This window comes from Chiloscyllium plagiosum, unplaced genomic scaffold, assembly GCF_037043375.1.
Source record: "Chiloscyllium plagiosum isolate Xiang-an unplaced genomic scaffold, Cpla_swu_hap1 HiC_scaffold_26, whole genome shotgun sequence".
In the NCBI taxonomy this organism is placed as follows: Eukaryota; Metazoa; Chordata; class Chondrichthyes; order Orectolobiformes; family Hemiscylliidae; genus Chiloscyllium; species Chiloscyllium plagiosum.
The window spans coordinates 47,527,617-47,541,126 of record NW_028270164.1 but is presented as its reverse complement, the minus strand read 5'-3'; the positions used below and the strand labels follow the sequence as shown (position 1 = coordinate 47,541,126).

Sequence of the window (13,510 nt, the reverse complement as noted above, 5' to 3'; positions counted from 1 at the left end):
TTTGATTTTTAATAAAATCCCTTCAGTTGAACCCCTTCCAAACAAATTACTTTAATGAAATCCTGTTTGAAATTTGCCAGGACACTGGTCCAGGATGGTTCAAATGAGCCCATTCAACTCGAACAATACTCTTCCTCATTACTGTGTCAATGGAGAGGTATGGAATTTGTATGCATAGGATACTTAGTCGAAAACTTGTAAAAATGTACATCTTGAAATATGTATTTTTTGGAGTGACTTTTGAGGAGATTGTAACTCAGGTTGATGAAAAGTAAGTTAGCTTGCTGAGCTGGAAGGTTTGTTTTCAGATGTTTCGTCACCACACCAGGTATTTCTATCAATTCAAACCTCTTAGAGTTAAGCAATTGTTTTAAACCATGGTTTACTTCAGTTGCTTGTAGGTTTGTGAATGCTTTGTAATAATGTACTTTGTCTTTTGGATAATTTGAAGAAAAGTATTCCACCCACTGATTATTTTTGGGCTTACAGGTGTGCACAAGCTGTGAAGATAATGCAGAAGCCAGCGGATTTTGCGTGGAATGTCTTGAATGGCTCTGTAAGACATGCGTTGAAGCCCACCAGAGAGTGAAATTCACCAAGGATCATACAATAAGAAGGAAGGAAGATGTTTCACCAGGTTGGAAATTAATTTTCCAAATGCAGTTTTAATATTGTAGGTTTGGTCCAAACTTTCAAAACAGCGATGTGGTTTGCTGGAAGGAATCTAGATGGCAGTATGATCATTATTATGGTTTAATGTGGTGTTATGCACCTTGTCATAGAAATGTACAGCATGAAAACAGACCCTTCGGTCCAACCTGTCCATGCCGACCAGATATCCCAGCCCAATCTAGTCCCACCTGCCAGCACCTGGCCCATATCCCTTCCTATTCATATACCCATCGGTCTTAATGCCTCTTAAATGTTGCAATTGTACCAGCCTCGACCACATCCTCTGGCAGCTCATTCCATACATGTACGACCCTCTGCGTGAAAAGGTTGCCCCTTAGGTCTCTTGTATATCTTTCCCCCCTCACCCTAAACCTATGCCCTCTGGTTCTGGACTCCCCGACCAAAGGGAAAAGTCTTTGTCTATTTATCCTATCCATGCCCCTCATAATTTTGTAAACCTCTATACGGTCACCCCTCAGTCTCTGACGCTCCAGGGAAAACAGCCCCAGCCTGTTCAGCCTTTCCCTGTAGCTCAAATCCTCTAACCCTGGCAACATCCTTGTAAATCTTTTCTGAACCCTTTCAAGTTTCACAACATCTTTCCAATAGGAAGGAGACCAGAATTGCACGCAATATTCCAACAGTGGCCTAATCAATGTCCTGTACAACAGCAACATGACCTCCCAACTCCTGTATTCAATATTCTGACCAATAAAGGAAAGCATACCAAACGCTCCTTCACTATCCTATCTGCCTGCGACTCTACTTTCAAGGAGCTATGAACCTGCACTCCAAGGTCTCTTGTTCAGCAACACTCGCTAGGACCTTACCATTAAGCGTATAAGTCCTGTTAAGATTTGCTTTCCTAAAATGCAGCACCTCGCATTTATGTGAATTAAACTCCATCTGCCACTACTTCTCATCCCATTGGCTCATCTGGTCCAGAACCTGTTATAATCTGAGGTAACCCCCTTCGCTGTCCACTACCTCCAATTTTGGTGTCATCTGCAAACTTACTAACTGTACCTCTTATGCTTGCATCCAAATCATTTATGTAAATGACAAAAAGTAGAGGGCCCAGCATCGATCCTTGTGGCACTCCACTGGTCACAGGCCTCCCGTCTGAAAAACAACCCTCCACCACCACCATCTGTCTTCTATCTTTGAGGCAGTTCTGTATCCAAATGGCTAGTTCTCCCTTTATTCACTAAGATCTAACCTTCCTAACCAGTCTCCCATGGGCAACCTTGTCGAACGCCTTACTGAAGTCCATATAGATCACATCTACTGCTCTGCCATCATCAATATTCTTTGTTACTTCAAAAAATTCAATCAAGGTTGTGAGACATGATTTCCCACACACAAAGCCATGTTGAGTATCCTGAATCAGTCTTTGCCTTTCCAAATACATGTACATCCTGCCCCTCAGGATTCCCTCCAATAACTTGCCCACCACTGAGGTCAGACTCACTGGTCTATAGTTCCCTGGCTTGTCTTTACCGCCCTTCTTAAAGAGTGGCACCACGTTTGCCAACCTCCAGTCTTCCGGCATCTCACCTGTGACTATCTATGATACAAATATCTCAGCAAGAGGCCCAGCAATCACTTCTCTAGTTTCCCACAGAGTTCTCGGGTACACCTGATCAGGTCCAGGGGATTTATCCACCTTTAACCGTTTCCAGACATCCAGCACTTACTCCTCTGTAATATGGACATTTTGCAAGATGTCACCATCTATTTCCCGACAGTCTATATCTTCCATATTCTTTTCCACAATAAATACTGATGCAAAATATTCATTTAGTATCTCCCCCCATTTTCTGTGGCTCCACACAAAGGCCACCTTGCTGATCATTGAGGGGCCCTATTCTCTCCCTAGTTACCCTTTTGTCCTTAATGAAAAACCCTTTGGAATCTCCTTAATTCTATTCTTGCCAATGTATCTCATGCCCCGTTTTTGCCCTCCTGATTTCCCTCTTAAGTATACTCCTATTTCCTTTATACTCTTCCAAGGATTCACTCGATCTATCCTTTTTCTTAACCAAACCCTCTATTTCTTTAGTTATCCAGCATTCCCTATACTTACCACCCTGGCAGGAATATACTTTGTCTGGATTCTTGTTATCTCATTTCTGAAGTTTTCCCATTTTCCAGCCGTCCCTTTACCTGCGAACATCTGCCTCCAATCAGCTTTTGAAAGTTCTTGCCTAATACCGTCAAAATTGGCCTTTCTCCAATTTAGAACTTCAACTTTTAGATCTGGTCTATCCTTTTCCATCACTATTTTAAAACGAATAGAATTATGGTCTCTGGCCCCAAGGTGCTCCCCCACTGACACCTCAGTCACCTGCCCTGCCTTATTTGCCAAGAGAAGGTCACGATTTGCACCTTCTCTGGTAGGTACATCCACATACTGAGTCAGAAAATTGTCTTGTACACACTTAAGAAATTCCTCTCCATCTAAACCCTTAAGACTATGGCAGTCCCAGTCGATGTTTGGAAAGTTAAAATCCCCTACCATTACTACCCTATTATTCTTACAGATAGCTGAGATCTCCTTACAAATTTGTTTCTCAATTTCCCTCTGACTATTATGGGGTCTATAATACAATCCCAATAAGGTGAGCATCCCTTTCTAGTTTCTCAGTTCCACCCAAATAACTTCCCTGGATGTATTTCCGGGAATATCTTCCCTCAGCACAACTGTAATGTTATCCCTGATCAAAAATGCCACTCCCCCTCCTCTCTTGCCTCCCTTTCTATCGTTTCTGTCGCATTTGTATCCTGAAACATTAAGCTGCCTGTCCTGCCCATCCCTGAGCCATGTTTCTGTAATTGCTATGATATCCCAATCCCGTGTTCCTAACCATGCCCTGAGTCCATCTGCTTTCCCTGTTAGGCCCCTTGCATTGAAATAAATGCAGTTTAATTTATTAGTCCTACCTTGTCCCTGCCTGCCCTGACTGTTTGACTCACTTCTGTTCTCAGCTGTACCCATCTCGGATTGATCTCTTTCCTCACTATCTCCCTGGATCCCACCCCCCTCCACCTTACTAGTTTAAATCCTCCCAAGCAGTTCTAGCAAATTTCCCTGCCAGAATGTTAGTCCCCTTCCAATATAGATGCAATCCGTCCTTCTTGTGCAGGTCACTTCTACCTAAAAGAGATTCCAATGATCCAAAAATGTGAATCCTTCTCCCATACACCAGCTCCTCAGCCATGCATTCATCTGCTCTATCCCCCTATTCCTGCCCTCACTAGCTCATAGCACTGGGAGTAATCCAGATATTACTACCCTTGAGGACCTCCTTTTTAAATTTCCGCATAACTCTCTGTAATCTCCGTCCAGAATCTCAACCTTTTCCCTTCCAATGTCGTTGGTTCCAATGTGGACAATGACCTCCTGCTGGCCCCTCTCCCCCGTGAGAACATTCTGCACCCTCTCTGAGACATCCTTGATCCTGGCACCAGAGAACACACCATTCTGCTTTTTCTCTGCTGGCCACAGAAACGTCTGTCTGTACCTCGGACTACAGAATCCCCTAGCACAATTGATCTCTTGGAAGCTGACGTACCCCTCGTTGCATTAGAGCCAGTCTCAATACCAGAAACTTGGCTGTTCGTGCTACGTTCCCCATAGAATCCCCATAGAATACATTTTCCAAAACAGCATACCTGTTTGAAATGGGTATATCCACAAAAGACTCCTGCACTAGCTGCCTACCTCTCTTAGCCTTTCTGGAGTTAACCCATCTATGTGACTGTATCTTGAGACTTTCCCTCCTTCCTATAACTGCCATCCATCACATACTGTTGCTGTTGAAAATTCCTCATCGCTTCTATCTGTCTCTCCAACCCACCCACTCGATCTGATAGGATTCGTATCCAACAGCATTTATGGCAGATATAATCTGCAGTAACCCTTAAACTCTCTTTAAACTTCCACATCTGACAAGAAGTACATATTACTGCAAAGGCCATTTTTGCTCCTTCACAATCTACAGACCCAGAAAATAACACTGTCTTATTCCTCTACAAACACTGCCCCAGGTTAAATTAATAGCTACGGCTTATATTTTAAGTTTAATCAAGAGACTTATCTCCAAAAGCACATAATCAAGAAAGAACCCACTGTACTCACTCATACAGCCTTTCTCTTGGACAGACTTAAAACAACAATTAACTTATCTGATTCTGTGCTGTGAACTTCGCCCAACAGTTCCTCCAAGATTAGTTGTGAATTTCACGGTTTTTTAATTTTACCAGATGCACTCCGATGTCCAGCGATATACAAATTCAAACAGCAAAGGCGGTAACTGTTCAGGTTCCCTCTCCCCCTCCCTCTCCCCCCTCCCTCTCCCCCTCCCTCTCCCCCTCCCTCTCCCCCTCCCTCTCCCGCCCCCTCTCCCGCCCCCTCTCCCGCCCCCTCTCCCGCCCCCTCTCCCGCCCCCTCTCCCGCCCCCTCTCCCGCCCCCTCTCCCGCCCCCTCTCCCGCCCCCTCTCCCGCCCCGCTCTTCTCCCTTTTAAAACTGCTGTTGTTTTGACTTTTATTTTCCCCAAAGTTCCAAACAATGCGCCAGCATTTAAACCGGCAATTACTACTCCTGGACTTCGAGGAAATTACCTCCAACACCTAAAATACCTCAATAAAAGGAGCTGCTCTTACAGCCAGAAATTTTTCCCATCCTCCATCTTGGATTATCAAGAATTCAGTTAGAGTGTAAAAGCATAAATAGGAACATGTTAAAAGATTGAAATGCATTGCACAGTTGCTTAGTGATTCAGTTCAAACCTCTGATGACTGTTTGAAGTTTGCGCACTCTCCCTCTGTCTGCATGTGTTTCCACCAGGTGCTCTGGTTTCCTCCCACATTCCAACGGTGTGCAAATTAGATGGATTACTAAAGTTATAGCATCCAGGGATGTGCAGACCAACTGAATTAGCCAAGGGAAATGCAGGATTACAAGAATAGAGTAGGGTCTGGGTGGGATGCTCTTCAGAGGGCTGGTGTGGAATCGATGGTCTAAATGTTCTGCTACCTCACTAAGGTTTCTATGATTCTCTGATTGTAATCTTTTGCAAATTGAGCTTCATTAACACCATTAACCTTTAAAAAGAAAGTCGAACTGTTTTTGATATGCATGATTTTTTGGGGTGGCTTGGTCAAACTTTTGGCAACCCCACAATTCTCTTTCAGCCCTTTGTGAATATGGGGTCTTAGCTGAAATATGCATTTTACTGCTTTCTTGACTAAGTGACCAATAGCTCTGCCAAATGTCTTTCTGCCTAATCATAAGCAGTTACAGACATAATCTTCTACTGTCTGAGAGATTGCCCACAAATAAACCTAAAATGAAAAGAACTATCTATCCAATCTCTGATGGAGATTTCAATTCATTAATTTAATTTTTCAATACTATTCTTTGGTCTGTCAAGTATATAAACACTTTAACACCTATGCTTGTTTGACAGTTGGTTTTCAACCTACCCTTGTTCTTGTGAAATTAGATAAATAATTTACAGCTCCAATGAGACCAGGGCCAACTACTAACTTATGGGATTTAGTAGCTCCGTTTCCAAGCCAAGAGACTCCAATGTTTGTTGTTTTTGCACCTCTAACTCTAACTCTCAACAGTTCAAGTAAACTTGGTCCATCCTTTCTAAATATCTAAAATCTTTGAAACAAAGAATGCAGCACCGAGTTGCAAATATTTTATCAAGGTAGTTTATAAGGATGGAGATCAAGATCAAAAGGTAGAAATATGATGAAAATTTGGTGGTTTCAGGATGTCTTTTGGATTGTGCTTTGGGTATGGCTTGCACTGAGAGGAAACATTAAACTGACCATTTCTTTCAAACTTGTTTGGATATAGATGTCAAGGCAAATTAGTTTAGATTTTTAAAAGTTGCTTGCTAATTGCCACAGGTGTGCCAGGCACAATTTGTTGTCAAGTCTGTCTGTCTTTTGATATTTATGAAAGTACTCATTAATTTGCTGACTGTACAGAAATAGAAGCATGCTAACTGAAGAGGATTATAAATTACCTAGGTGGATGATGTCACAGCTGACATGAGATAGATGTATTTAGATGAAATGCACAGACATAAGACAGTAACCTGAGTAAAAATAATAAATAATTTTATGATGACATTTTAGATATAGAGACTTGAGGTTTGGATGCAGGTTTTTCCTGTCATACCTGAAAAGTTAATTCAGTAATGCAGCATGTATTATTTGATCATAATTTGTATTTTCATGTTTGCATCCAAAAAGCTAATTCCGTATGCAATTGAATTTAAAACCAATTTGTTACTTTTTCCATATTAATGTGACAGCTGATCTATATCTAGTTTCCTTTAATTAAGAAAATAGTTAAATTTTGAAAGAAAATTATGTAATGTCAGTCTTGTGCAATTCATATTAATTAAACGACAACTTAAATTACAGAGCAACATTAATGATGATGTGGTCCTAACTGAGACTGTCAAAATTGTTAAATCTGGTTCCAGGCCAGTAACTCTTTTGTTTCATTTAGGCAAAGATTGAGCTTCCAGGTCTTTGCTGAGAGAATAAAACCACAAGATTCCAATTTTGAGCAAATTAAGCATTACTGTACAATCTAATTTATATACAATCTGCACTGCAGACTCGAGACTGACATGAAATAAGTTTGAATTAACATAAACAAAGTTAAACCTCTCTGGCCCCCCCACTTTAAATAGCCGATACAGTCATAATGGAGGAGAAAGTGAGGTCTGCAGATGCTGGAGATCAAAGTTGAAACTTTATTGCTGGAACAGCACAGCAGGTCAGGCAGCATCCAGGGAACAGGAGATTCGACGGTTCGGGCACAGGCCCTTCTTCAGGAAACAGTCATAATAAATCATACCCAGATAGTGATATTAAAAGTCACCAAATCCCATTAAAACTCCTTTTCCCTGGCAAGGGATACTGAGTCTTCACCTTTTTGAAGATCTAATTCAGAACTCCTTCAATAGTTAGTCTGCCTCTGCCTCAAGAAATGCTTAATCTTGGTAGAACAATCGCTTCTCCTGAGTAAGTTTGTCAGGACTCCTAAGACTACTCGTAGGCGTATCATTTATCTGTGCAATTTCTGTTAAGTCGCAAGCTTTGCTGAGCTGTCAATGAATTTCTCTTAGCTGCATCCAGTATTGCTCATGAGCTTTCTTTACCCCACTGTCAACTGCACTGAATGGGTTTTACAATATTAGAGCTCAGTGAATGCTTTAAACCAATTGACTAATTAATTCCCAAAACAAACAGTCTTGCTGGACTGTCATTACTGCAAGCAATGTAGACATATTGCCAGTTCAGCAAGCCACTCACCTGCTGTTTGATCTTCCCATTCTATATCACTTGACCTCTGAAGATAATTTGGCCATAACATTTCGAATATAATAGATCTATTTTGCTTTAGTGGCTTTTGTCCTCTTTTCTACTATTAATAGATTTTGGCTTTAAGAATTAAAGTTTTCACTAAAATACATAAACTTCGCTGTAAGTATTTAGTTCAATGTAATGAATATCCAAAGTGTTTCAAATAGAATTTGTCAGCAAGCCATGTGACTGAAAACTTGATCAAAGGGATTCAAAGGGATCCTTCTTAAAGAGGAAAAGTAGTAATTGTGCAGCCTAGCTAAATTATGCCAACTACAGTCACAAATGACCCTCAATTTCCTAATGAATGGAATTTTGAGTTTGGAGGTAGAAACCTCTTAACCAATAAATGAAAGTCCAAAACAAAACTCTTAAATTGACAACCTATCACAGGTACAGCACTTGGCAGAATTAGTGTTACCATTGTTATATGTGGGTATACCTCTACAAAATTTTAGCAAGTATTTTTGCTTTGAACTATAAAGTCTGAATTGCACTGTCATAAGGCCAACTGTACTATCTTCCTGTCTTCCATTCTACTTATCTTTTAAGATGAATTCATGCCATCTATATTTTCTGTATTGGTTAATCTGTAAACAGTCCCTATTGTAATGGCTACTGATTATAATGAATTTAGAGGAAGCTGTCACCTTCGTTTAGCCAATTAGGCTTAACTGAATTCTTGAATTGTTGTATCACAGTTGCTGTTTGTCATCCCTAGCTTTAATTTACAACAACTGCAATTTATCTATTGAAACAAATCCTTTAGGATATTGACAAATGTTACCTTGTCTTTGAGTTTATCTACAAAAGTTGACTATTCACTGGCATTTGAAAATCTTAATTTTTGTAAAAGTGAACATAATGTGGCTCCATATCATGATAGGTTATGCCTTTTCTAGCATATTTTTCTTGTTCAAAGCTCAAATATTTCATGTCAGAATGGATTATGTCTGTCCTGAAGAGATTTGCATTATTTTCTAAGTTAAAAGAAGTAACCTGCTGTTCAAGATTTAATTTTCATTATATTCCTTTTACATTTATGATTTAAATCCTATTCCTGTTCAGTTTCATCTTTTCCATGATGGGGGTTTACTGTTATTGCTTTTTAGTTGTGGTCGTGTTACCTAGCAATTATACCGATCAAACTCTGATTGATTGTTTACTAGAGTTGTTGTAAACTTGTGTCCCTTATGCATATTTTTGCCAAAAGGAAGAATGACAAAGGCTCTTAATGTTAGAAATTAATCAATTATTTACCTTTTGAAAAACTGGCGCTGCTGCTTCATCCTGATGTGTGTTTATCATTATCCTTAGAAAATAGACTTGGGTTTTTATTAATTTTGTTCCCTCAAGATGTACACCACTTAGGTTAAATGTATTCCAAAGGGTTGCTGTGGTATTACAATGGGGGAGACAGCACTCTTTAAAATATATTCTCTTCAGGGGAGATGCTGCTCAAACCTCCTTTTCTGAAATCAAAGAGTACTTGCCCAAGCACAATTTCATATTTAAAATAAAATAATGACTTCAAATATAGAAGTCCATCTTTAGGCACTGTAAAATTGTACTCATGTTGTCTTTGGGTTCATATCTTTTAACAAGTGCGAGGCTTATAATGAGGTAGGACGTTCTAAAATGGCATCTTCTGTTGTGTAAAAAGTGACACAACACATTGAGATAAAATAATCATTGCTGAATGCTTTGACTTGTCCTAGCTTTTTATTGTTGTTCAAGAAAGTCAAGCTAATTGCCCTGATTGGGATGAAAGGATAAGATGCAAAGCAAAAACATGAAACCATCATCTGCTGGATGACCAGCACTGGTTACCCTGGTCCACTCCTTCATTCTCAACACCTCTACAACACCTTCCCATACAATGTAGAAGGTGATACCGCCTCCCTCCTCACCATCCAAAACCCCAGACATAACTTTTCTAGGTGAAGTTGCAATTTGCCTGTACTGTATTCATTGTTCATAGAGTGGTCTCCTTTAAACTGCGGAGAAGAAATGCAGAATGGGTGATCGCTTCGCAGGACGCCTTTATTCTGTCTGTAGAAATGGCCCAGAGCTTCCAGTCACTTGCCACTCTGATGCACCACCATGTTCCCACACCAACATTTCTGTTGCAACATTCCAGAGACCCTCCGTGCAAGCTCGAAGAATAGCATCTCATTTTCCATTTGGGACCCCTGCAGACATTGGGACTCAACAACGAGTTCAATAACTTAAGAATGTGATTCCATCTTTCCATGTCTTTCACCCACCCTCACACCCAGTCGTGTTATGACATACGTTGCTTTTAGCACAGTCACCCATCCTTACATGTTCCTTGGCTAATTATTACATTGTATTAGATTTAACACAACTTGCCCATTTTCTCAGTTAGCTCATATCACTTTTTCTTCCGTCCTGGTCTACTACAATTATTTTTTCTATAACATGACAAGTCCGTGCGACCCCGTGCTATTCAAAAATCGAGCAACACAAATAGCACTTTGTGTTTGTGATCTAATTGCATTATAGCCAACACATGTTTAACAAGTTCATGTTTTAGAAACGGTACTCCCAATTCACCAATCACATTCAGCCAATTAGTGTTAATGAAAGATGAGTAATAGCAAAACGGACTCATCCATTATCTCCATGTTTATCTACCCGTTTCATATTTTCCCCTCTCCCCAGCTCCCTGCTCCCCAATCCGCTCAATCTTCGGCATATATGCCAGTTTTTTTGAGCTACTGTCAGTTAAGAAGAGTCACTGAACTCAAAATGTTAACTTTTTTTCCACAGATACTGACAGACTCCGAGTTTTGCCAGCCATTTCTATTTTTGTTTCAGCACTTGTGCAGATAACACTACCTGTGGTTGGGACTTGAACATGTGATGACTGCTTTGTAATAAAGTCTCAACTGTTCTTTCAGTTGCTGGTTGTGTAATTGAAACTGATTTTATTTCCCCATGCTGATGACTTATTTTGGTGAAGTAGGATAAATATACATGCAACTAGAAATGCACTGAATAAGTTTAATATAGGAAGATACAAAGGGTTTTCACACCACTTTGCTTCTTATAAGAATCTGCATTCACTTTGAAAGCTGTATATCATTTGTAAATTTAATCTCTCTTAAATTATAGAGGCTGTAGGAGCACCCAGTCAGCGACCTGTGTTTTGTCCTATACATAAACAAGAACAGTTGAAACTGTTTTGTGAAACATGTGATAAACTGACCTGTCGGGATTGCCAGTTATTGGAACACAAAGAACACAGGTAGGCACAATTTGCTTTAAAACAAAGACTGGCACAAAGAGTTCCTCATGGGGTAGCTTTGACAAAATGTGAACGTTTTTGGAAAAGTTTAATAGTATTTTCTGATCGTTTATGTTGAATGTACAGCACAGAAATAGGTCATAAAGTCCAATTAGTCCATGCCAACATGTAACTCTACTTGGGTCCACGCCATTATTTCTTAGCTAGTCTAGTTCATTAATTTTTTCTTTCTGTACATTTCTGTTATCCATTTAGCTACAAGGGGAAAGTGAAGAAGGATATTTTTTCCAAAGCAAATGGAGAAAACCTGGAACTTGTCACGTGATGGAAGCAGTGACAAACGATGATTTCAAAAAGAAATTGTGTCAGCACTAGGGGGAATACACTTGCTGGGATAGAGCATGAAAATGGAACTGACTAGATTGCTGTATGGAGAGCTGGCATGGTCTCAATGGGCTGAATGACTCCCATCTGCGCTGATGTGACTATTTCTGTTTCTAGCTGTTTAGATATGTAGAAGCAGGTGTTTATTGATATACTGTCAAGAGCGTTGCAATTAAAATTGTTTTTACCACCAGACTTGAGCCTCTTAACGAGTCTTTGATGGAATTTAAAATTCTCTGGTACCTCTGGTGTGCAGTTAGATCATGGAACTGAGACTGAAGGGAAAAAATGTGTTTGATATTTCAGAGATCAATCACTTACATTGGACACTTCTTTTAGAGTCATAGAGATGTACAGCATGGAAACAAACCCTTCGGTCCAACTCGTCCATGTCGACCAGATATCCTGAATTAATCTAGTCCCATTTGCTCGCACTTGACCCATAGCCCTCTAAACCTTCCTGTTCATGTACCCATCCAGATGCCTTTTAAATGTTGTAATTGTACCAGCCTCCAGCACTTCGTCTGGCAGCTCATTCCATACACGCACCACCCTTTATTTGAAAAAGTTGTCCGTTAGGTCCCTTTTAAACTTTTTTTCTCTTTCCCCCCCCCCCCCCCCACCCCCCAACCCTAAACCTGTGCCCTCTAGTTCTGGACTTCCCTAAACCAAGAAAAAGACCTTGTCTATTTACCCTATCCATGTCCCTCATGATTTTATAAACCTCTATAAGGTCATCTCAGTTGAGAATTCTTTCTCTTCCATGTGTTTTTTTTTGAATACTTAACTACTTTTTCCCTAAGCATTCAGAGCTCCTTAACATCACAACATTTGGTATGGGGTGATAGGACAACTAGTTCAGAAATTTTTTAAAAAATTCACTCATTGGATGTGGGCATTGCTGGCGGGCTCCCTTATATGCTGCCCATCCCTAGTTGCCTTGGAGAAGGTGGCGGTGAATTGCTGCCTTGAAACCCACAGTGCCCTGGCGAAGGGAATTCCTAGACTTTACAGATACTGAAGTGAGGTTAGGAGCCGAGTGGCCCTGGTTGAACCCAACACTAAACAGATGCTAGTTGATAGCATTGATGACACCTTTCATCAATAAATTGATGATTTGGAGTAAACTGATGGGATGGTAATTGGCCGAGTTGGATTTGTCCTGCTTTGTGTACAGGACATACTTGGTCAAATTTTAACATTCTAGCTTACGTGCCAGTGTTGTTGTACTAGAGCAGCTTGGCTAGGGGAGCAGTAAGTTCTGGAGCTAGCCTTCAGTGCTATTGCCAAAATGTCATAGGAATCCTTATTGTTTGCTGTATCTAGTGCCTCCAACAGTTTCTTAATATCATGTGGAGTGAATCAAATTGGCAAAAGACTGATCCATCACAGATGCCATCCACTTGGCACTTCTGGCTGAAGATTGCTGGTAGAAAATCTGAATTAAGCTTTTTGTACCTTTACATCAGTTGGATCAGTAATCTTTGCAGGGTCTAAAAGAAGAGATCACATGCTGAGACACAGAATTGGGAGGGAATTCAGTACACCAAAGAAGAGGTGTTTTTGCTTGCTTTTTTTTTTGTCTAATTGTTTGTCAAGTTGTTTTTAAACCAAATATTGAAGGCCAGGATCTCGAGCTCAGCACAAAAGAGTGACTTCACAGGTCAACTGTAAATTTATTGGTTGGTGATAGCTACTATTGATTATAAGTTGCATTCAGATTGAAGGTAAATAAGGAAAATATTTCCAGGCTACCAACTAAAAGACGAATACAAAATTTGTAC

The 13,510-nt window shown here is 40.3% G+C and overlaps 1 protein-coding gene across 2 annotated transcripts in view; it reads left to right on the top strand.

Moving 5' to 3' along the window:
• The window catches only part of trim33 (tripartite motif containing 33), a 151,875-nt gene that overhangs the window by 67,210 nt on the left and 71,155 nt on the right, over positions 1 to 13,510 (top strand). For both annotated transcript variants that reach the window (XM_043716996.2, XM_043716995.2), the window contains exons 3-4: positions 490 to 637; positions 11,210 to 11,342. In XM_043716996.2, coding sequence (XP_043572931.2) covers positions 490 to 637; positions 11,210 to 11,342 — 281 coding nt within the window. The remainder of the gene's footprint in view (positions 1 to 489; positions 638 to 11,209; positions 11,343 to 13,510) is intronic.